The sequence below is a fragment of the Idiotropiscis lumnitzeri genome, chromosome 7 (genome assembly GCF_059441095.1).
Source record: "Idiotropiscis lumnitzeri isolate Australia: NSW breed Sydney's pygmy pipehorse chromosome 7, RoL_Ilum_1.0, whole genome shotgun sequence".
NCBI lineage: Eukaryota > Metazoa > Chordata > Actinopteri > Syngnathiformes > Syngnathidae > Idiotropiscis > Idiotropiscis lumnitzeri.
The window spans coordinates 14,396,319-14,421,818 of NC_142397.1; the positions used below are offsets into that span (position 1 = coordinate 14,396,319).

General features: G+C 39.6%; 1 protein-coding gene and 1 pseudogene across 2 annotated transcripts; one reads left to right on the plus strand and one right to left on the minus strand.

Annotated features, from left to right (window-relative positions):
* Nucleotides 1-2,010: 2,010 nt before the first annotated feature.
* naalad2 (N-acetylated alpha-linked acidic dipeptidase 2) lies at nucleotides 2,011-12,749 on the plus strand. The gene is made up of 20 exons (XM_088300555.1): nucleotides 2,011-2,177; nucleotides 3,333-3,441; nucleotides 3,517-3,703; nucleotides 4,121-4,222; nucleotides 4,318-4,443; nucleotides 4,860-4,940; nucleotides 5,129-5,234; nucleotides 5,415-5,508; nucleotides 5,599-5,694; nucleotides 6,035-6,120; nucleotides 6,871-6,990; nucleotides 7,074-7,156; nucleotides 8,713-8,776; nucleotides 8,851-8,918; nucleotides 8,996-9,087; nucleotides 9,231-9,321; nucleotides 9,929-10,193; nucleotides 10,285-10,366; nucleotides 10,524-10,616; nucleotides 11,454-12,749. The coding sequence occupies exons 1-20, from the start codon at nucleotides 2,096-2,098 to the stop codon at nucleotides 11,641-11,643; spliced, it is 2,217 nt and encodes a 738-aa protein (XP_088156681.1). The 5' UTR covers nucleotides 2,011-2,095; the 3' UTR covers nucleotides 11,644-12,749.
* On the minus strand, nucleotides 12,403-24,628 carry LOC148333681 (uncharacterized; annotated as a pseudogene). The gene is made up of 16 exons (XR_015844233.1): nucleotides 24,556-24,628; nucleotides 20,691-20,713; nucleotides 20,460-20,554; nucleotides 20,197-20,356; nucleotides 19,132-19,271; nucleotides 18,880-18,991; nucleotides 17,902-18,019; nucleotides 17,226-17,366; nucleotides 16,137-16,250; nucleotides 15,728-15,874; nucleotides 14,491-14,689; nucleotides 14,208-14,344; nucleotides 13,653-13,946; nucleotides 13,464-13,565; nucleotides 12,788-13,089; nucleotides 12,403-12,537 (listed from the first exon to the last, which is right to left on the minus strand). The product of XR_015844233.1 is annotated as an uncharacterized LOC148333681 (transcript).
* Nucleotides 24,629-25,500: the final 872 nt, after the last annotated feature.

Here is a 25,500-nt window from a genome sequence, read left to right on the forward strand (position 1 = left end):
AGCCCCCCTCCTCTTTTCACGCTCCAGTCCATGACATCAAAGCCCACCTCCACTGCTGTTGCACAGCTGGGCTGGGTCAAGCGTGTCATCCGGGTCTGGGAGAAATACGGCTATTTCTATTTAGGTCTATCGCTCTGTCCTATGAGCACCTTTTGTCAATTCATATTCGATTTGAATTTGAAAAAACTGTTTGAAATTATTGTGATTGTATTTACATATGCAATTGAAAAAAAATGTGAAGTGGGATCAAAGTATCAAAATGTGAAAATGTACACGAGACAGTTAATAATTAGAGTCATCCAGGAAGGAGAAATAAACACCAATTTTGGAAAAGTTATCACTTATAGCCTCTCTGGTGAGGTGTCACAGACACTCAATACCTGGAGGAGGCCCCAGGAAATGCTGTTGTAGACGTCTCTTGGCTGGCAGGGATCAGCTCGGGATCCCTTGATAAGTGCTAGATGAAGTGTCTGGGATGAGGGAAGTGTTGACTTCTCTGCTAAGGGTGCTGCGTCTTAACCCTGACTTTGGATAAGCAGAAGAAAGTGGAAGGATGGATTTTGCAGTAAAGACTGAGATTATGGGCAGTAAGGTGCCAAGTGGTTTGTGCGACAGACTCACAGTTTGGAGGGTTTGGGCTCGACTGACGCCTTCATGGAGTTTGCGTGTCCTCCTTGTGCTTGGATGGATTTTGTACTACAGCGTCCTCACCCATTTTTTAAAAAATAAGCAGGTTGACAAACATTTGTGCTCGAGGGCCATAGTTGATTTTTAAAACTGACAGACAGCGAAAGAAAAATAAGCAATATATCCATCCATTATCCAAGCCACTTATCCTCCGGAGGGTCACGGGAGTGCTGGAGCCTATCCCAGCTGTCTTCGGACAGTAGGCGGGGGGACACCCTGAACTGGTTGCCAGCCAATCGCAGGCGACACAAAGACAAACAACAATTCGCGCCCACACTCATACCTAGTGAATATAGTTTTCAATCAACATAATATGCAAGTTTTTGGAATGTGGGAGGAAACCGGAGAACCAGGAGAAAACACATCCAGGCTTGGGGAGAGCATGCAAACTCCTCACAGGAAGGCCGGGGCCGGGACAGAACGCTGCACCTCTGAACTGTGAGGCCATCGTGCTAACCAGTCGGCCACCGTGCCAGCCAAAAGCAATACAATAATGGAATGATATTACTGTTTTATTTTTAAATGTTTAAGTGCTATTGATGTACTAAGTGTTGAGTAAAGCAAAACAAATTAAATGTGTGTATTCCATTTTTTTTATTTTATTTGGTGTAAAATAGTTATTTTTAATTCAGTAATAAGTCATGTTTATTGTTCAAATGTATTCATAAAGAATAAAATCTATTAGGCATTTAAAACGACCACGACCCTTGTGAGGAAAAGTGACTCAGATAATAGATGGATTTTGTCAAAACAGTCATGGTGTTCTGTAAATAAGTGCTTTAATGAGACTACTAAAATTCAGTATCATTTCATGTCTTAACTATGGGCTGATATTTGTGCCACTTAACGTGAATATTTGAATTGAAAACAGAAATATTGAATTACATAAATTGTATATTTATTGTTTAATTTGAATCAGAATTATTTCATTTACAATTTATGTAATTCAATATTTCAGTTTTCAATTCAAATAATCAAGCTAAGCAATTCACATTCGATAACCGATAATATTCAGATTCAGTTTCTAGTGGCACAAATATCAACCCATTCTTAACCCTCAGGTGCATGATTTATGAAAGCCTCATGTTTTGCTTTTTCTTGGGAGATGAAGAAAAACAAATATTATTTTTTTCTCTTATTTTTAGTTATTCTGTTAAGATAACTGTAGTCTCCCCTGTCTATGGATAACGCCCGGCAATTCTCTGAGGGGAAAAAAAACAAACGCGCGTGATTGTGATCGTGACTATGACGTACAAAGCCTCGCTCTCAGTGAACTGGTGATTTCCGTATGTCTAAAAAAAAAAAAAGTGATGAAACACGCCACGCCTCCTCTGCATTTCACGTCAAATCGCGTCTGGAGCAAAACGTCCTTCTGCTGGAAGCGTGTGCACACCGTGTGGAGCACAACATGACAAAAAGTAGCCGATCCATTCGCTGTTTCTGGTGGATTTCGGCTGTGACAGCTTTGTTTTTGGGGGGTTTCATCACTGGTGAGTCACGCGAACTCAGATTTAATTTAGAGGGGAAAAAGACAATCGTGCACGAGTAATTTCAAATGTAGTGAATGTGAGAGGGGGTGAGCTGCATGGAATTGTTACATGGACAAAACTGGACATTTTGGCTTAAGGACTCTATACGAAACTTTACGACTCGGTGACGAGGGGACTATGCAGACGTCCACGTGCTCTTCAATACATTTCACAATTGTGACAGAATTTCTCAGCCCCAGGAGGTGATCGTGGCGGTTCTGTTTGAATCCTTGGATAGACAGCCACGTTAATCTCTCCCTTCCTCACAAATAATTGTCATCTTAGTTTGTTGGTTGAGAAGCAATTGAGTTTAAAACAACAACAAAAACAAAACAGTTTAGTCCAGTGATTCTCAACCAATGTGCTGTGAAAGCATCTTAAATTGTGCTGCATGTCATACTTGACTTATTTATAACAAATAATTTATCTTTGTCTATCTATGGCAGCAACTTTCATGACAGGCAAAAAAATAAAAATCTACTTTGTCCATCTATCTTTCGTGACAGACTAAAAAAAGCATCTTCTGTTAGACGGTAGAAAGTAGGCTATATAATTGACAAGAGTATGTTTCGTGACAAATTCGTTTGGTGGTGTGCTGTGAGAGTTTTAGGACTTATAACGTAGATTTTTATGTGCGTCGGCTAAATAAAACTTGGGAATCACTAGTCTAGTCTATGATTATTAGTACTATTCTCTTGCTACTAATCTGGTTACCTGGAACCACCCAGGCAAGTGAACAACTTGCCCCCCCCCCACTCACCGTTTATTTACTGGTTTATTCCACCACAGTCTAGTGCAGCGAGTGGGCCAGTCTGAGTCTTATCTAGCGGAGATAGCCATTTATTTGACATAATTGAACTTAACACCTCATACTGTATTAAAAATGAAAGTTTTCTTCTTTTTTTGGGGGGGGGGGTTACCCATGTGGCCTATATCGAAGACCACCATTGCTCGTTATTAACTTAAAAAAAACAAGAACAAGGTTACCACAGGGTGAGGAAGAGTTTTCCGATAATTCTCAGACAGTTGAAAGTTAATAGATTTGTTCTCAAGCTATTTGTAATACTTTAAAATTGTTACATTTACCAACTTCCACCTATTATGTACATGCTGTAGGTTGGTTTGCAAAACCCGCTCAACCCAACTATGCAAACAGTGCCTCCAGTCAATATATGCGGGAGTTTCTGGCTGAAATGCAGCCCAGCAAGATCAGAGAACATCTCTGGTAAGAAGAAGCCATTCATCCTGTCAGTGATTATTCCAAGACAACTATGATTAAGCACTTTTCTTCCCTTTCAAGGAAATTCACACGTCTCCCCCACCTGTCTGGCACAGAGCAGAACCTGAAATATGCGGAACAGGTTCAGAAAGAGTGGCAGGAATTTGGTTTGGACTCAGTAGAGATGGTGCCATATGATGTCCTGCTGTCTTACCCCAATGTATCACAACCCAATTACATTGCCATAGTTGATGCACAAGGCAATGAGGTAATATGTATTCATATAGTAGGAAGACATTTATGTTGAATGCTGTGTACAGTATTTGGACAGTTAGAGATTCTGTGGTTTTGCATGCACAAGACAATTTAAACCAATCATTTTGAATACCTTTGTAGAAATGATAAGAGAAACGTCCATTTCCATTTCAACATGACGGATTTAATATAATGACATTATGTGAGTTTGGGGCGGGAAGAACGAAATCAGAATGAAAGTCAGACCCTCCCCCTCTTCCAGTCTGGTATCAAAAAATAATCCTACAGCCACCATATAAAAACTCTATAAAAAGCATTTACTCTTTTGTAGTGTACTAATTCCAACTTTAAAAAAAAAAATATATATATATATATCCTTTTTTTTTCCAAACCACATCAAAATTTACCTGGCTTGATGTTTGTTCTTAAGGTTTTCAATACATCCTTGGCTGAGCCCAGTCCTGCGGGTTATGAAGACGTTGCCAACATTGTGCCTCCCTACAGCGCCTACTCTGCCAAAGGACAACCCGAGGTGCAAAAACAAGAATAGAACTAACATTGTCATGATGATTCAATAAAAAGGAAGCACAGTCAGTTAGAAGTCCCCCTCACTCTCATTCTGCCCAGGGAGACTTGGTGTATGTCAACTATGGCCGCACTGAAGACTTTTCCCAGTTGGCGAGGGAAATGGGAATTAATGTGACCGGCAAGATTGTCATTGTCAGATACGGAAAGATATTCCGAGGCAATAAGGTAGGAAATAAACTCCAAACTTGGGTTGTTGTGCAAGTACGATTTTAGATTGCTCACTTAAAAATATATTTTAAAAAAGTTTCATTTGATTCTTCATGGATGTTTGCTTTGTTCCACTATGGGTTTTGCTATCATAACTAAAAAGCCTCATTTAACTTTCAAGCTCCACCCCCTGTCGCATTGGTAACAAAAGTCATCCTCGTGATTGCTTCTGCAATAAAGCCGGCGAGGTTGTCTGTTGCTCATTTTCATGGGACAGGACCACCCCCCCACAACAGGCTGAGTGATAAAAGCATGTCACAGAAATATTAAGACAACTGAAAACTTTTAAATTATGGGGCGGGGGGACATTTCCTTTATAATGCATTAATGATTACGTAATGCTGTGAATTTGCTGTCTGTTTTGGCTTCATCAGGTGAAGAATGCCATGTTGGCAGGTGCAAAAGGACTTATTTTGTTCTCCGATCCAGCGGATTACAGTGCCGATGGAGTTAAGGTCATTTGCATGAGTCAAAACCGTTTTCAATTTTTTTGCTCTTTGCTGTGTTGTCACCAAAGCATACCACAGACATGTTAAAAGAAACCTGGGAAGGCTTTCAAATTGGGAACAGTACTGCATAATATGTCTGCTTCAAATTATGTGCATTAACCTACTGGAAATTCTGGTATCTTTGGTATGAGCAGCCGTATCCTGAAGGCTGGAACCTTCCGGGTGGTGGTGCTCAGAGAGGAAATGTTATGAACTTGAATGGAGCAGGAGACTCGCTCACACCTGGCTACCCTGCTAAAGGTGTGTGAATTTTATATGAAAATGCTATCTTTTTCTCATCAATCATATCAACATAGAGTGTCGAATTGGGGGAGAAAACACAAAGTTGTTATGTTGGGTCATTATAGCAAACAGCAAATCTAATTGTTCCTAAGACCGCCGGTATGTGTGATCAACCAGCCTGGGATTGTTCTCTCGCAGAATACACCTACAGATCACGTCCTGAGGATGGAGTAGGACTTCCCAGCATCCCCGTGCATCCAATCGGCTACCATGATGCATTTCACCTGCTCAAGTACATTGTTGTCCTCATTTTCCTTTAAGTTGATCATACAAATTGATGAACTGAATTCACTTTCACCTGTGATGATGATCCACGTAACAGGAATATGGGGGGACAAATTTCTCCAAACAACTGGAAAGGAGCTTTAAATGTCTCCTACAGAATCGGTCCAGGTTTTACAGATCACTTCAAGAGCCAGTAAGTGTTTCCGTGTGTATGGTTTGTGTCCACTTCCTCCCAGGGACAGTCATGTAGTCTCATTCAACCATGCATGTTTTAGCATTTGAGACTTTTTTTGGGAAGGGGGGCTTCTTGCTAATGAGCTGGTGGCAAGTTTCCAAAATGAAGCACAATGGAGGCTTTGTAGCTCTAGTTTGGGAGAAGCATACATTCCCACATTATTATTTGACCAATAACAACAAACAACATGTACATTTAATTGAGTTTAAGTGAAAAGCCCAGTGATTTAAAGAAGAACTATAGATGATATATTTTGTCTGGTGAAATCAAATTTCTCTTGTAAATGTGATTGTTCTAGGTTAGTGCGAATGAACATCCATACGAACAATCAGGTGACAAGAATCTACAATGTCATTGGAAGGATAAGAGGAGCTCTGGAGCCAGGTACAAAGACACAAACCTGTGAGACTGCACTATGGATGATTTTTACAATTACAATTATTTGTACACATAAAAAAAATGTGTATTCGCTCCAAAACACACAATCACACCATTGGGATTATTAATAGATATCTACAGATTCTCTGGTGTGGTTGTACATTTGAGTGTGACATAAGGATATTACATTAATTAAAAAAAAATGCACTTACCCTCTTAAGCATCTATTTTAGACTCAAAATTATACGTTGGGTTTTTGGTAATCCTTGAGACGGCAAGCAACCATATTTAGTAACTTGGATTTATAATTCAAATTGAGTCCACCTGCCTCACTATAAGGTGGTAGAATCACCTAATTTGTTCCAGGAAATCCATAAAGATAGATAATGACAATAATTCATCCTTTCTATTTTGTTTTATGCATTTTTTTAGTTTTCAAAGCTTGTAAATATTCCATGTTAGTGTTTTAATTCCATACCTACACATTTCACATTTTTTTTAAGGAAATCGGGATTCTATAGCTCAAAAACTAGACGTTACAAAGAAAAAGTGAGCTCGGTTTTGGATTCCTCACCAAAATAATCAGTAGCTAATCGCTGTCAGACCTAACTCAACAAAAACTGCGTTCCCCAGTGTAATAAATAAACTAGAAATATATATCAGATTGATAAACCATTATTACAAATAATGATGTTTTTACAAAAATGTCAATTATATCATAAATAACCCAATATGCTATTGCCTGTGTTGGACTAGACAGGTATGTGATTCTGGGTGGACACCGGGACGCCTGGGTTTTTGGAGGAATTGATCCCATGTCAGGAGCTGCTTTGGTCCATGAAACTGTCCGCAGTGCTGGGAGACTTCTAAGTAAGGGTAAGTACAGCTACCTTTGACAAGGAACACCAAGCGCTTTTTGTCAGTAATCAATCACTATGAAAGCGTGTATCTGTGTGCAGGCTGGAGGCCAAGAAGAACAATAATATTTGCCAGCTGGGATGCAGAGGAATTTGGACTGCTGGGCTCTACAGAATGGGCAGAGGTAGAATTTATTAGCTGTATTCCCATCAAGCAGTGCAGTTCAGATCACAATATAATGTCGGACTCTTATGCTTGGAGGCATACTATATATGATACAGTCTAAATGTTTTCATACTCTCCACAACTTTAGCCACTGGAAACGTACCTGGATTGAAGTGTACTCTACTTGCTGTACAGTGTATACTACTGTACAACATGAGAGCACATGCGCATGAAGGGCCCTATTTTCTTTCCTAGCGCAAGTCTAGCGCAAAGCGCAGTCTAGCTGCATAGGTAAAATCAAACATAATGTGGATGGAAATTGTCATTTCTCGGCCAATCACCCGTTTGATCAAAATCAGGCCCGTTGGAGCATAGTACGGCCGAGTATGGCATGCTTTACATTGTGGAAACAGGAATTAACTGGCTTGGGTCTGTGCATGATATTGGCACGAGCCTGCTTTGCCCCTCATTGTGCATCCATCCGTGTCTGACTATCTAACCAAATTTGCAGTTGTGTCGGGGTGCGCGGTAGGAAAGCCCAGCGAAGTGTAGCGCGTCTAATATATTCACAAACATGCTTAACTACAGGGGTCTTCAACCTGCGGCTTGAGAGCGGCATGCAGGTCTTTCACCCATCTGCTAAGACTTCGGAAAGCAGAGTTTTGAAATTTTAAATGTAATTCTAAATTGGAAGAAGATACTGCTTTTATTATGTTATTGTTTTTTAAATTTGTTTATTTTGTTGCTCAAGGTATGCATCGTTAGTATGCGACACCTGGCTGCAAGATTTACTGAGCTATTTGAACCATGGGTAAAGCAAAGAAAATAAAGTTTGTTGAAGAAAACGAAAGTTAATTAAAACCAAACATCACTCACTCCTCACCTGTGTTGACGCGGTAGCTGAGCTGGGCACCTGACCCTTTTTGCCGGTCAGTCCTCCACCCTACGGCCTTATTCATGAAAATTGTCGGCCCCCAACATTTTTGGTTTGCCCCAGGTGGATGATAAAGATGGCCTTTATTAGTCCCACAATGGGGACATTTGCAATTTTAATATGGCTTTAATTTCATCAATTCAAGGAGGACTTATAGACTTTTTTTATAAGTAAGCTACAACCACGCAATATAAAATGTTGTGTTTGTTGTAGCAGTCAATTGATTTGCAACTGGCTATGGGTTGTTGTTTTTTTTTTAAACATACAGGAATTAAAAAAAGTTGATGTATGCAATGTTATCCTCACTTTCAATGTCAAAAGGGTTTTGAGGCCACCCTTATAATCTTTTTTTTTGCGGTAGATGGCTGAATTGTCTCTTTGAGTATTTAGGTTGCAGACCACTGAACTAGACTGTTTTTACGCCAAGCGCAGACAATTTTATATTAGAAAATTGTCAAATGAGTTGGGGCCGAGGCGAGTCTGTGTGCGGGAACACCAAGAGAAGCGCAACATGGCCCCAAACACGCTAGGTTAGACTTGCGCCTGCACAAAAATGAATTTAGGCCTATTTTTACGCTGAGTGCGCAGGCGCCAGACTACCAAAATAAGGCCTGAAATGTTCACTCCATATTCGTGAACAGGACAATGCCAAACTGCTTCAGGAGAGAGCAGTGGCCTACATCAATGCAGACTCTGGCATAGAGGGTGAGTTCAAATAATCTTCCCTGTCTATATACTGGCTACTGCTTTTTAGTTGGCTTTGCATCTGTCTTTTCAAGGTATGTACACACTCAGGGTTGACTGTACGCCATCTCTACACACACTAGTGTATGACCTCACTAAGCAGGTAACTCTAAACACGAAATGCAACAATTTTAGCAGCAGGATTGGTGAAAGTATCTCTGTCTTGGTGTGTGTGTGCAGATAGCCAGTCCCGAGACAGATGAGGAAGGAGTTTCCCTGTATGAAAGTTGGCATAAGAAAGACAACTGGACAAATGACCGGGATGCGCCCAGGCATGTTACGAAAGCCTCACAATACATTCACATGGAAACATTGCAACTTGTTTATTCAAGTTTATCCGTGTCATCTTTGGCATTGCACTCTTCAATCAAAATAATTGAGGGTATCCATTGGTTCACTGTGTTATGTTGTGTAGGATCAGCAAGCTGGGCTCAGGAAGTGATTTTGAAGCCTATTTTGTCCGTCTGGGAATTGCAGCGGGCAGAGCTAGATACACCAAGAACAAGGTAAAATTGTCTTTACTATGGTATAGTTTGTCAATTTGCGATTATTTTATTTTATTTTTTACAAAACTACGGAGAGAAAAGTCAAGATAATGCATTTGTTACACAGTCCAGCCTCATTACAACTACTCGCACAGTAAAAAGATAACTAATATAAGCGCTTGCTCAAAAGGTGTACTTTTACAAAGATACTAATGACAACGTCAGTCCAACGCAAACAACATGCATGTTTGGTCACCTGAAAACTCTAAATTGGCCATAGATGTGCATGGTTCTTTGAGCACTGCAATTAACTGGCGACCAATCTGGGATGTAAGTCACCTCTGCCCAAAGTCACCTGGGATAGGCTGCGGCACACCGGCGTACTCACTGTTATTTCATCGTTTTAAATTCTGCTGCACAATCCTGAGATTTGGGGTCCAATCTTGGTTATGGCTGTCATGTGTGAAGTTTGCATCCAAAAACATCCATAAAGGTTCATTCAAAACTCACTGTTGTGAATGAAAATGTGGATGGTTGTTGATATGTCCATTCCAAGGTGTGAAAATGTTCTGATGGATACTAAGTGTTAGGCTAAGGTCATACATTTAATATAAGTGTCTGTGTGTAGAAAATGGAGCGATACAGCAGTTATCCCGTCTATCACACCGTGTACGAAACCTTCGAGGTTGTCGAGAAGTTTTACGACCCTTCCTTCACGAGGCTTCGAGCTGTGGCTCAAGTACGAGGCGGCCTCGTCTTCCTCCTAGCAGATTCCCAGATCATCCCTCTGGATGCCAACCAGTATGCCATCTCCCTCGGCACGTACGCACGCAGCATTGCCAAGATCGCAAAAACACACCTGGAGGAGATGCAGACGTACGAGGTGTCATTTGGTAAGTCGCGACCAGTAATCTGCTCCAAATCATATTTTTAATGAATAACTATTCATGTTTTTTTCCCCCAATTTTGCACATACATTTGTAGACTCCTTGTTTTCAGCGGTTGAAAATTTCACCATTGCAGCGAGGGAGTTTCACAAGCGCCTCCAAAACGTCAACCGAGCTGAGTAAGAAGACATTTTGTAAAAGTCACAAATTATGTCAACATGAACCCTTGAGTCCACATACTGAAAAAAATTGGGCTACTAAGTGAGTGTGTGTGTGTGTGTGTGGGGGGTCAACATAATTCCCATTTGCATTGAGGTGTGTTTTGATTTATATCAGTCCTCTGCAGGTACGTGCAATGAACGATCAGCTCATGTATCTGGAGAGGGCCTTTATAGATCCCCTGGGCCTACCTGGAAGGCCATTCTACAGGTATTACACACAAACTGAACTGATCTAACTTCACTTTCCTTTAGTAGATTAGATTTTTGGTCAAGCTTTCAATTAACGGGTCATTATAAGTATTTTCATGAATGTTTCACGAAAACTGTATATTTTTTTTACACAATAGCCATTTGTATGTTACTCAGAGCAAATTGATCCCCAAATTGTAATCTATTCCAATGAGTTATTGCCACATAGCTGTCGATGAGTCCAATCACAGTCAGCTTTTTGTACGAGTTTTATCACAGGTAATCAGTGGGATTTTGCTCATCTGGAGGGCAAGCTTTGGAAAAAAAAACTTGACTCATGATTCTATAAAAAAAAAAAATTGGGAATTGGCATGGCAATTGTAGTTTTAATCATCATAAAAATATAACTCAGAATCTTTAGCACAGTTCAGGGAACACTAACTCATCTGAGAGAGTCTGTGTTCCATTAGCTGCTGTTGTAATTCAAATTACAACTCAACTTTAGAATGTCTATGTGTGAACAATAGCATCTGTGAATATTTGTAGAATTACTGTAGTCAAATGATGTGGTTATAGTTTCATATTTTACTGAGCAAAACAAAAAAGCGGCTATTTGGGTAGAGAATAACCCAACAATTTTCACTGTTGGAGAAAATACAAGTTTTCAGTGTAAACTACAATGCAGCTTGATTACCCCGCATTAACTATAAGGTTGCCAAATAATGGGCATATTGCAAAATTGATTCTCTTGCAGGGAAATGTTGATTTTGTACGTTCATTCTACTTTACTCCAACTATCTGAAACATGCTATTGATGTTTGAGCTCATATCCACACTAGTCTCACCTGTTTTGCAGGCATGTGGTATTTGCTCCAAGCAGCCATAACAAATATGCAGGGGAGTCTTTCCCAGGCATCTACGACGCATTGTTTGACATTGAGCACTCAGCGGAGCAAGAGAAGGCCTGGGATGAAGTTAAGCGACAAATCAGCATCGCGGCATTCACTGTGCATGCTGCTGCCATGACACTGAAACCGCCTGCATGATACACACATGTGCGGCGTTGGAATAAATGAGCAATTTCTCTATTCCATAACAAGTCTTATTACAGTTATAGCCATTTATAAATTTTTTTCTATACTGCTTATCCTGTTCAGGGTCATAGATAAACTAAGGTCCAGCCAATATGACCTGAGTGGCAATTATAGGAGTGACAATTTGTGTCTAAAGTGAACCACCATTGGACAGCGGTTGCATACTCCACACAGGAAGGCACTGACAGAGCCAACATGCCATCACAAAGCTTCTTGTTGCAAGCTTTGTAGACATGTCATTTTACTGCTCATAGTACGAATAAAAAATGAGGATCGCTATTATTTTGACCACAGTTGGACACTTGGATCTTCTGTCATCTGAAATGATTACATTTCACTTAATTTGTCATAATTATTTAAAGCAATAATGTGTCTTTGTTCATCTATTCCAGCAACCCATGGTGAAAAAATTTAAAAAATAAATTACGGTACATATTTAAATAATTGACAACATCCAGTATTTGTGACATTTTGTTTGGTGGATTGCCTTAAGAGTTGCTTTTCGAATTTAAAATATGTGCCTTGTGAATCAGTGGATTCATTGTGAATGAAACGTGTGTGTGCGTATATATATATATATATATATATATATATATATATATATATATATATAGATAGATAGATAGATAGATAGTGTGGTCATGTTTTCAATGTATGATTTTTTTTTTTTGCATTTGTTGGAAATTACTGCCCAAGATTCAGATGGGACAATTTGTCATTTCAAATTTTTTTAATATACAAACGAGACAATGCAGTAAACATCAAAAGAGGGAAACAAAAGTGTGTAAAATACAAATTATAACTGAAAATGTTGAACTGCTGAAAAACTCACACCATCCTCTTCATCTGCAGAATAAAAAAATGTTAGAATGCAGAAAAACAGCGTAATTTCTTGAGACTACCATACAATACAACTTTATTTGGCATGTTTATACCCAATAACTTGATCACCAGAGTATGCGAAGATAACATCAGAGAGTCAATGTTTGTCCAACAAGACTATAACAGAACTGTATTGTAAATGGCACGCCAGATTAAAGAACTGAGTGGGCAGACAATTCTTTGTTTACTTTTACATTAAAGACCATCTCCTTACCTTGCGAACGCTTGCCGTCAACTGTGGGGACTTGCCAGAAGTTTGAGGGGACTTCTTTTCTTTGGAGGCCACTTGGGGTGACTTCAAGCTGCTTCCCCTACCCGCTCGACCCGCAACAGCGCAGGAAGTGGTAACCTGCTTATTTATTTTGTGCATGGCATTTCCGGGGGACTTCTTGGAGGTTTGCCTGGTGACTTCCGAGTGGAACTACGGAGTTTGTTCAGGCTTCTTTTCAGGTAATGGCTGCTGCTGTTCTTTGGGGTGTTGTCGATGGTGAACATCATAGACTGCCGGCGGTCGACCTGACAAGATAAAGGAGAAGTCTGACGAGCTGACAGTTTGTGTCTCAGTTGAAACGGTTTTATTCCGTTCTATTTGAAATGATAGGTTTCACAAAAAATTGAACATTTCCTGCAATTGTCATTTCATGAAGGTTATATTTTTTAACGTTTAATTTAGGAATATTGTATCTAGCCATTCAATTTCTTAACTGCTGACTTATATTGTTATCTGAAGGCAATCCTAGCTGACTTTGGGCTAAAGGCAGACTACACCAGTCATTTATTGAGAGTGGAAACCATGTAGCCCGGATCGAAGTCAGGCTGCGAAAGCATTCCATCACACTTGACTATTAGTTTATGTTACACAACATAAACTCTACGGATGTCAAACTCACTGGACTGAAGGCAGGGTGAATTTGTGAGCTGGAGGGTCTGCTGTTGATGTTCTTGTTTTTGGGTGTGAGGGGTCGGCGGAAACAGCTGGCCTTCATTTTTTTCTGGCAAATAAAAAAAAAAAAATGATAACGGTTAAAGAAAATTTAGAAAATATCCATACAATCTTTCAGTTTGACACGACGACTAACCTCAGGTGACGTTTGAGGAACAGATAACGTCGAACCAGACCGCTTTGTACATCTCGCGCTTTTCAGCTGAGAGGAGCTGACCAATTTGGACCGTGGATGATCTGCTGTCAAGGACAGACGGTGAGAACGGACACCAACTGCGGAACTCGACTGTCCTGCTGCGAGGGAGTGCCGATGGGAAGCGAGAGACTCTTGGAGCTGGCCTGGCATGATGGAGCCTCGACGAATGGTCTCCATTGGGTCACCTGTCCGGACATCCTCGTCGGTGAAAGTAAGCACGCTCTTGTAGCCAGTCTGAAGGGAGAAAATGGTTGAAATTGATACCATAAACAAGGGAATGCGACTTGCGTCAATATATTTACTATTGATTTACGGAGTTTATTCTCGTGGGCAAAATGATTGGAAACCCATTGTTAATGAAAGATTTTCAAATTTGAATTCAAGAAATTCTAATTTAAAATAGAATTTTATTTATGTAGTTGTCATGTATACCGCTGATAGACACAGAACATAGGTCCAAGCATTACAACTGTTGAGAATCACTGATTAACCAACCTCAAACTCTACAGGATAGCTGCTCTTGAGATGAGGAAGGCAGGCTTTGTTCCTTGCTTGGAGCTCAGCAATTCGCATCCAGTCATCTGGCGCACCATCTGGCTCATTCTCTGCTCCGACGCAAAACGTACTTGTGGCTGAACACATCAGAGTGCAGAAAATTGAGCAAATAGGAGTTATGGGCCTCATCTAAAAGGTCAGATCCCATTAAAAAAAATGACTGTAAACGATACAGTTTGAGTTGATAAGTTTTTCCGTGTGCTGTTGCTCAAGTCAAACTTACTCTGCGAATGGAGCGTGCTCCGCCGATACCCAGGAAGACCGCTGAGCTGTTCGCTGGCAGCGGCGGTCATTCTAGCGGGCGTGTCAAAAAGCTCCATGGACACTGGACGTGCGCCATGGGCACCAGAGAGGTTGGGCTGAGAGCGAGCTGAAGCCAGGCTGTAGAACGTCTCATCACCTTCAATGCTGCCTGGAGTTTTCTGAAGAGGAGTGCGATAAGAGTTTACCAAAATGCTCAGAGAAGAAAGTTTGACAGCTTTGTAAGAACCAGGGTTACTATCGTTTGGGAATTTTAGTTATAGTGTTTATTTAGTTTGAAATTTTGCTTAAAGTGTTGTTAGTTTTAATTAGTTTTCATAGCAGCTTTGGTAGGTTTTCCTGACTATAATTTTTTCCAAAAGAAGTTTTAGTATTAGTTTTTTTTTGTGTGTGTTTTGCTTTTGTGCAAGATTTAAAAGACCCAAGTAAGTAAGGCGTAGTAAAAAGTCAACAAAAATTTACATATTAAAAAAAAAACTGATAATACGGGTTACAATTTACAGTTTTAATAGTCCACAGAATTTGAATTAAAATGAGTGCAGTGCATGCCACTTCAAGATTTACAAGATTACACTAATTGCATAAATAAAGCCAGGATGCCTTGTTTGCAAACTTCTGAAGTACGATACTTTCCGGACTATAACTATACAAGTCGCATCAACTCTTGTTGGAGAGAGAGGGGAAAAAAACATATACAAACCGCACCAGGCTATAAGCCGCAGTTTTGTGAAATTTGAAAAAAAATTAGTCGTTTACTGCATGGAGAGAACAATTTTGTATTCTGAATGCACATAAAAATGTACATAAACAGATTGTTAACAATGCAACAACAAATATATATATATATATATATATATATATATAAAGAAATAAATTTAAAAGAATATTAATTAAATTGACTTGATGTTTAGAAGCATTAGACCCAGTTGAATAGTGTGCTGTTTTTTTTGTTTGTTTTTCGTTTTAAAGATACTGAATATATTTTTTTCATATAATGGAACCAAAAAACTGAAGCACTTTTTATGTAACATTGCTTTTCAGGCTGAGATAAATGTCAAGAGCAAGTGAGCTATTTGAGCAAAATCCACAGTCTCCTTAAAGCGGCGTCATCTGGTGGGCTTCTTTTAATTGACTGCTGCTTGATGACGTCGCTTCTGTACAATAAATATTAATAGGACTACAACTCACAGTTGACTGACCTTCTCTTTGGTCTTGATGAGGAGTTTCTGTTTCTCATCATAGTGTTCTCTGAGTTTCAGAATCTCCTTTTTAAAGGAAGTAATCTGTTTCTGGAGGAGCTCCTCTTTTTGGTACTTTTCCTGAAGCTTCATGTCGGTTTCTATCTGCTGCCGGGTCAACAAATCACTTTTTGACTGAACATCTTCTTCGGCCTTCCTTAGAAGAACATTAAGAGACTGTACTTGTTTATTTAAACATTGAATCTCTTGACTAAGCAAATCGGACTGCTCAGAGTTTGTGGCAGTCAGTTGCATGATACGTTCCTCTCTAACTTGGATCTCCACAGTCATCTCCGCAAGCAGATGTTGCAGAGATTGAGCATGGTCTTCAGCCTTGAATAATCCTGACATGATAGAGTTCTTGATTTACCTCAATTACAGGCCCCATGTTTTCTCCTTCATCATATTTTGTGGCTGCTCTAATTTCATCTTCTAAACAAGAAATCTTCCCCTGGAGGATCTCAATCTGTTCAGTCAACAGTTCCTGTAATGAAACAAAGCATTAACATCAAAATTATCAACTAAATCGGTGATCCTCAACTGGATGTTGAGAGGCAAGAGTGGGACACAGAGTCAATTTTCATCATGTTCAGTAACCACCTCATTTATAGTTTTTAGTTGAATCATTTTATAATCATGGCCTCAATGTGTTCTTAAAACAAATAATGACTGCAATTTTGATTTTTTTGCGTTTCAACTTGCGTACAAGTTGGGGTTATGTTACCACTCAGTTTACAACTGCAACTGTGATTCGGGTTGAACGATTTTGGAACATGATCTAATTGAATTTACTAAATATTGTGATTTATGAAGTACTATGCGATTTATTTATTTTTTTTAACGCAACAGACAATAACATTTTGCGTCATTCTATTAAGCAGTATGTCATATCCAACCATTCATTCTCTGATCCGCTTCTGTTTGAACATTAAAAATTCAAATATCAATGGAAACTGATTTCCTTTCCTACATTTATTGCAGAAATGACTGGCTAACAAAGCCAACCTGTATACTGTGCACTGGTGTGCAAGCGGTCCATTATGGGAACATAATTGACAAAAAATGTGATGGATTCTCACCAAAATGTATGAGGACAAGTGTAGGCATGAGCAAATCATAGCCTGAAAATATTACAATGAAACTCGCAATCATTTTTGGGAAAATTCTATTCATGTATTAAGGTTGCCTCTCCTATTTGACTCACAGATTTTAGAAAAAAACAAAACAGATTGTCACCAAAATGTATGTGCACAAGGATATAAACATCCTAAAGATAGGATGAAAATATTTGGACACTTGTAAATTATGCCTCAGTCACACATACATACAAATTAACGCATATCCTGTTAATACAACAGCAACATATAACATCACTAATAATCCAAAATGCATTCAAGATCTTGAATCAAAAATTGATTCAGAATCAAATTTCCAGGCAATGGTCGATACACACCCTTACCTTTTGTGCATTGGCTTGATTGAGTTCAGATTGTAGGTAGTCCATTTTGGATCTCCACTCCTCTTCACCAGATTCTAGGGTTTTGGTCAACCTGCCAACTTCAGCTTCATATAGGGACAGGTGTGCATGCATCCCACGCATCTGAGGAAATGCATCCCATTGTGACATCAAAGTTCTGTTCTGTGAACACTTACAACTTTTGAGCAATTGTACAATCTACTGAGAGCCACACAGAGGAGCTGTAAACAAACAAAAGATAGCACTTTTATTTGGAGTTGGAGAATGCACTACCATATCTCACTTCCTCAGGAAGACCAGGGGCAACCTGTCAAATTCGAATTTAATATCTAAAAATAAAATAGATAGCTCATCAGGTTACTTTGAAGACAACAAGTGTTATCTTCTACCTTACAAAAGGAGCAATAAATAGGCAGATGCATAGTACATTTGGTCTCTCCTACATAAGAAATAAGACGGCATTTGACATGCCCTTAATCTGCAATGGAGGTAATTGAAATTTCATTCATTTTAAAAACATTTAAAAATTGATTTACTCCTCAATGGTATTTTTATTCCATGAGCAACACTTAACAATTGAACATTAAATGATTGGAAAAAATGTGTCTTGAGACTGAATGAACAGCACCTCTGAGGAGCTTTGACCAAGTGTTCATACCTGTGAAGAGAGGACACCGTTCTCGTCTTCAAGTTCATTCAATTTTCGCTCCATCAGTGAAATGTTACTTTTACGGTCTTTGTTTTCTTTTAGAACTTCACTGAGTCGCAGTCGTAATCTAAAAGAAACAAATATAGGAATGATGAGTAACAACCTATCTTAAGTACTGTTTTGGAGGAAGACAAAGATGATTCATGAAAATAACTTGGCTATTTGCAGTTTAGTGTTTCCGTGTGTAGTGGGAGGAAAAAGTATGAAACCTTTGTAATTTCTGAAAATTCTGTAGACATTGATCAGAAAATATGGTCTGATCATAAATCGTATCGCAAAAAAGCCCTTAAATCACGACAGTCTCTTAGGGGGTGAATTTGAGCAATTATGTCATTTTTACATGCAAACCTATTATATAAGTGTCAATATTAAGATTCGTTATGTGTCCCATTAAACTCAAGTCAAAAGTTTTGGGGTGGGGTGGATTCATTTGATTAATTATTGTTTGCCAACTCGAGATTAATCAGAAAACCAAGTTTGGTCTTGCAAGGCACATTGAACATAAAAGCAAATATTTGACTTTACGTCCGCAAACCTATTATATCGGTGCCATTGTTAACTTCAGGCAAGTCTCTCTTTAAGCATTGTATAAATTACATTCTGAATCGCCCCTAGGTATGAGTGTGAGCGCAGAGGGTTGTTTGTCAATGCATGCTCTGCGCTCAGCTGGCAACCAGTTCAGGGTTCCAGCACCACCGCAACCATAATGAGGAGAAGCAGAACAGATAATGGATGGATGGATGTTGATCATCAATTACAGTACAGCAATGTGGGCAGAAACAGTAGTAAAAATAGTAAAAATAATACTTTTACAAACACATACAAATAAGAATACTTAAAAAAAAAAAAATCTTTAACCAAGCACCTCATTCACTCCGATTCATTAGCGGGATTATAATAAAATATAGAGGGTGGAGCTGGTCTTACGATTCAACCTTGGTCTCAAGTTCATTGATTTGTTCCCTGGTAGTGAGCTCCTGGTCGCGCTGCTCCCTTATCATTTTGTCCAAGCGATACTGCAACTGGTTAATACAAGATTCTGAGGGAAAACAAGTAAAGAGAAGAACACATCATGAAAGGGAAACCTTTGAATTACACTCCGCCACCAACACAAACCAACAAGAACCAGAACGCTAACGTTGGCAAAATTGTCAACAACACATAAAATAAGTTTAGAACCTCTTTGTGAAATGAGGCTAATCTTGTCGGCGATCTCTCTCTCCAGTCCATGCCTGTAATCTCGCTCTTTGACCAACTCCCGCTGAATCTTCCTCAACTGTAATTTGGGAGTGTTCATAATATCCTGAGGAGGAGATTCGCTGTGGAAATAAATAATCAAGAAAAATGAATTCATAATTACAATCTTTTAAGTCATATTAACTCATAAAAGCCAATGAGACTTTTTTCTCAAAAAGAAACACTGGCATCAATTGGACCTGGTCTTGGCGTAATAGACAAACAGTTTATAAAAAAATAAGTGCTACAAAAATTGAACAGTGTCATATGTGATCTGATCTTCATTTAAGTCACAACAATAGACACACTGGAGAGCGAACCAACATCCATAGCAGGTACGGGTCCTGCTATTTTATTCTAATGTTTTCCACTTCCACCTGTTAAAGTATAGCACAATAGTTCGGATTTATTGACATCAAACGTGAGCTCACGTGTTCACCTCCACAATGTCAAACACACCGTGCTGATCTCTACTCCACTTACACAGGCTGAAGCGGACAAGAGCATGAATGCGCAGACAAACTCCAACCAGTTACATTTCGGACATTTGGCTAGGTTTAGTTTTCCAAAATTTCAATACAACTGAAATGTTAATCTTCACTCATCCTAACAAAGAAAAAGATCAGGGAGTGCTCTGCATTTTCCCCAAACATAAAATATTTACAATTAAAGGGTCTGGTTTAGCAACGGGTGATTTTTTTTTCCCCTGAAAGGTCAGCTATTAATTAATAAAACAATACATGCTAAATTACACATTCCTTCAGCTTTTATAGGTCAACCTTAAAAACAAAACGTGAAAATATCAAATACCTGATGGGCTGGATTAAAGAAATATATACATTTGTTGTTGGCCAGTGGAATCTGTCTAAAATAACAGAACCACATGGGGATGACCAAAAATAAAGATGTGTAGGGGGAAAAATCTTAAATTTACCAATTAGGTCACCACCGGTTTGCGCCCAAAACCAGCAATAAATAAATATTTATAAAAGTCAGTGATAGTGATACCTGTCAGAAGATGATGCCACAGTATGCAAATCCAGAAACGACATTTTCTTTGTGCAATGGAACACGGGAGAGTCTACATCTGAGAGTGAAGAGACTGTTGACACACCAGTAGATCTGCTCTCCGTTCGCCCCAATATTTCAGGCGGGACTGGCAAATCTGCTGGATGAAGACAAACATCTAAAACATCTGCAAAGTGCGTCCAACGTCTGAAAGCACAATAAGTCAAATGCCAAAGAAATGCAAAAATGGATGTGAGAATCACTTTGCTTTGCCAAGTAGGCATCAAGGCCATTAACTCAGATGAACACTGCCATCGCTCTCCATCCCAAAAGAAACAGTCAGATTTACAATCTCCCTCTAACAAGAAAGAATGTAAATATGATTATAATGACACAGAATAAATAAGAAAAGCATTATTTATTAACAAAAATAATTGTGCCTAATTGCCTCCACTTCACTGTTCAAAGATTTAAATGGTGCAATGTTCACTCACTAGTAATCCAGCAAAAAAAGCACCTGGAAATATAAAGAGCAGGTCAGACATTCCCCATTATCTTGTGTTGCCCAGAAGATTCACAATACAGTGGAACCTCGGTTCTCGACCATAATCCGTTCCAGAACCCTGTTCGCAAACCGAATTGTTCGAACACCGAAACCATTCTTTTGCTGCTTGCACTGACTTTCTTTGGAGGCATGATTAGGGGCTAAAACACTTCGTACACCTATATAAAACGCGAGAGCAAAACGCAGCACGTCCGCACGCGACAACAGTTGGTCACGAAGAGAGCAAGAGAGCGATCTACACCCGTACGCCGCTCAGCATCCCACCCTCGCGTACGCACTCACGTGTCGTACCGGCGTTCGAACTCCGAGGTTTGTTCGAACTGCGAAGCAAGAATTTCTCTTTTTTTTGTTCAGACTCCGATTTGTTCGAACTCAGAGTCGTTCGAGAACCGAGGTTCCACTGTCCTGTAAATTAGAAGCATGCCATTGTTGAGTTTTAAAATCATGCAAACGAGGGCTGAAAGATTTATCATTTTGGGACCGAAATTGCAATCTCAAACAACGCAATTTCAAGATCGTCAAAGGTGCGTTTATCTGAAAGGGATCTTATAACCCACGCACACGAAGCAAGTCACACTAACCAGCGCCATACTGATTTAAGAAATAATAATAATGCTTTTTATTTAAGTGCCATCAAAAGGTATAACTGAAAATTTGACAGGTATTTTCATCTTCAAAAAAATACTTCCTGATAAGTTCAATTAATATCCCCGCACTTGTGAAAAATGGCATTGTCTGGGACAATGCAGACATTTAATGGTACACTAAGTATTGTGAAACACAAGCCAGCCTGTCTGCTTTTCTGTCTGTCTCACTGAGATGACAAAGCAGATTTAGTGACCTCAGAGTCTAACCCTGAAATAAGGGAAACTGAGTGTTCGTTTCAAAAAGGGAGCTAACTTAAACCAAAGAGGGATCAAAGAAAGACGATCTTGGTCAGTTACCGCAGTTACAGACTATGAACATTGTGTTTCTATTTCCGAACTCTTTCATAGCCTAGCTCCTCCTTTCTGTCATTTATAAAAAAAATAAATCTGAGTCAGTATCTGAGAAGTCCACATAGCACAGTAGTTGGAGACAAACATGCCATGCCATGATAATCATCCCACGGATGAAGGTGCAGCATTACTGTGCAGAGTATTAAATATTCAAAGGTTTGTGTTTGTTGCTCTGAATTTCTTTGCAAATGCAAGTTTTTTGTACAATGTTGGAGATGCAGGGCACTTAAGGCAACTGTATGCAGGGCAGCCAGAAAATGTGCCTCACTCAGAAACGGCTTCAACCATCGTTGTCGCTTTGCCTGGATTTAAACCTGTCAGAGTCATCAAGGAGGAGCTCCACAGGGTTACAGGTGAATGATGTAGAGATATGTTCAATTCTATTCTCTTAATTGCATCGCAAATTTAGGTGGGATTATTTATTTATTTTCGTTCTTCCCAGTGTGATTGGCTGCATGAACGGTTCACACATTCTCATTACGGCTCCCTCACATAATGAAGCAGATTACAGTGGAACCTCGGTTCTCGACCATAATCCGTTCCAGAACCCTGTTCGAGAACCGATTTGTTCGAACACCGAATCAAATGCAATAGTTGTACGCACTACTTTTCTTTTTTCGCTAGTAGCAGCTTTGTTGCTTGTACTGACCTTCTTTGGAGGCATGATTAGGGGCTAAAACACTTCGCAGCACGTCCGCACGCGACAACAATTGGTCAATTGGCTGCTCAGCATCCCACCCTCGCGTGTGCACTCACGCGTCATACCGGCATTCGAACTCCGATGTTTGTTCGAACTGCGAAGCAAGAATTTCTCTTTTTTTTTGTTCGATCTCCGATTTGTTCGACATCAGAGTCGTTCGAGAACCGAGGTTCCACTGTATATGAATAGGAAGTCCATTGGCAGCATAAATGTGTAGGTACATAACAGCTGCAGCAGCGTTGCACTTCTTCCACAAAATGTGTTCAAACTCACTATACGCAATATATTCAACTCAAGATTTGTAATGCATCTTGTATGCCACTATCTTTCACAAAAACATCACATTATTCTCTAAGCATTTGCATTACCTGCTGTCAGAATTAGTACCTTGACAGGTCTGCCACTCATGCCGACCAGAGAATTTCTGGACAAGCTGAACCCTGTCTCAATTCATCCGTCGTATGGGATGCCGGTCTCATTAGCAGGTGCGAGTATCCCACAACACAGTAGTATTGATGCCTCCAAAAGATGCACGAACTAGGCATCGCTTCCCTAACAGCTTTGCTATTTGCCATTGTTTGCCAGTGAGGGGAGCTCTTGGGCTGAACAAGTCTGCTTGATCCATCTTCCTTTCAGAATGAGGCATGATCTCAATCTTGGCCAAGTTAGTGGAGACATTTTTCTTATGACAGCCTGAAGCCCAGTGTTCTGTGCTATCTCACTTGTAACAGTGATCACACCTTCCATTTGGATTGGGCGCTTGACACTCCTGACATCTTCTCGGCTGAGATCAATATTTTCGGTCTGGCTAAACCCTGTCATTACCAGAGGTGCAGCAGTTTGAAGATAGGCAATGTGAACGGTGAGTTTCTGTACAAGCTTCACATATGGCTTTGTTGCACTGATCAACTTTTTTCCATCAGATTATCTCTTTAGGTTTTAATGAAAAATTAACTTCACTTTCTAAATCACTCTCTAGTATTGTTCCTGTGACAATAGCTTGAATTACCGCTTCAACCACTTCTCCATCATATCCTTTTTCAACGCTCTTTGGATTTGTCTTGCAAATTAACTGGAGTAAGTTAATTTATCTTTTTGATTTGTCCCGTTATCTTGAAATCTCTCCGATACAGTGGATGCGCCAGAGAAGCAAGCTGATCAGTTATAGGGTCCACAACCCTTTCTCCCAGCTAATTTTCCTCACTTGCAGCGATAACATTTCCATCCACAGGATGGCGCTCTTTCACTACTTTTTGAAGCGTACTTTCCCTAGTTTCACTTTTTCCCTAGTTTCACTTTTAACTTCGTCGAATTCATCATTTAGGTCCTGTAACACGGATATTCCTTCATTTTTTTGTGGAATAACCTGTTATTTAATCTGGAGATGACAGTCCATGATTTGTCCTCATCGATCTTTTCCGAGTCAGACGACATCTGCTATCACTGCTCGACTCCGCGTTTGGATGACGTCCGTTAGCAGTTAGCTTTACCTGTGGCCGGTGACTGGGTTTTCTTCACCAAGATTATGTTGCACCATCAAAGGACACTTGTCTGTTCTTGGATTGAGCACTTTTCCCTTTTTTCTTTTGTTCAGTTGGAGATTTTGTGTACCATTTTATATCGAACAGACATTTACTCCGTATGTCTCTTGCTTTCACTCGATTCCCTCCCCGCCTCCTTCATGGCGCCATGTGCCACTTCAACTCGAAATCTCCTAACAAAGCCATTATATTTATAGAATGTGCAAAAATACTAACATTACAGAATAAGAATGCTCCCCTAACAGACACTTTCCTTTCATAATAATGAAATATAAATAATCCAACAATTGTAGGTCACAACAATAGCGTTAACCTACCCAGCAAAATAGAGACCCAACGCCCAGGTTAGTAAACACTATCTCGGCGGATCGTTCCTTTTAATCATGCCGGGGGGAAGAAGCAATATTTTAGCTGCTTAATTGTTTAAGGAATCGCGCATCGGCAAAAAAATCGTCGTCTTCTGTCAAGATTAAGATAGCAGGATAAACATCTCCGTTCGACGATAAGTGTAGATATTGTTAGCGAGTTGAAGAATTGTTGTTAAAGCAGACTTACCCAAATAATTAAAATAAACGTAAAAAGACGACCACTCACTTTGACGACATACGCCGAAGTGAGTTCAACGGTCTTGTGGAGTCGTACAAATTTTCAAAACTGGCAGATAATCGTTAAACCTACCAATCATTTTACGCAGATGTCCACGTATGAAAATAAACTGCAATGATTGGATCGAAGGCCGGAAGTTGAATGAGCTTCACGCTTGATTTTGACTGACTCCGCCAGCCGAAAAAACGTGAGGCTGCGAATGTCTAGCGAATTGTCGTTAAAGGCGTAGTGTTAGGTAAGTTTAGAAAATGGCAAATCTATGTGTGTCGCAAATAAATTAATTACATATATTACGTAATAATAAAGCACGAAAAAAGCAAAACTGTTGAGAAAGCAGTGAGGTTCAAAGTGCCTGTGGCAGAGAGCACTATAGTCAACAGTGGCTTAATTTCCCTCGCAATGCCTGAACGAAATTGGTCCATTTACACTCCCTATTTTTTATTTATTTTTGGGCCACTCAGATGCTTGGCTGAATGTGAACAATGCATCACCACAGCTCCAAGGCATTTCACTGAAAAACATAAGAGCGATGTCAATTGAGCGGCTCACCGGTCAATAAACAATGCATTACAATGGCGACTGACAGCTCGTGGTTCTTTGTGTAATGTAATTCCCGAAGAATAGCGGCGATTGCCAAAAAAGCAAGTATCGTTAGGGCGTTAATATGGGTCTAATTATGATTCTTGGACGTTTGCAATAAAAAAAAAATATATATTCTTAAAATTATTACTCAAAATACGTTGGGTAAAGCTTACCTCACACGACCACTTGAAACAAGCCCTCCTTCCATCCTTGTATCCTTAAGGAACCAATAAATCCCTCTACTCAAATTATTGATACATTTTGATTAATATTTTATTAAGTGGAATCGTGGGGGATTTTTTTTATGAATAT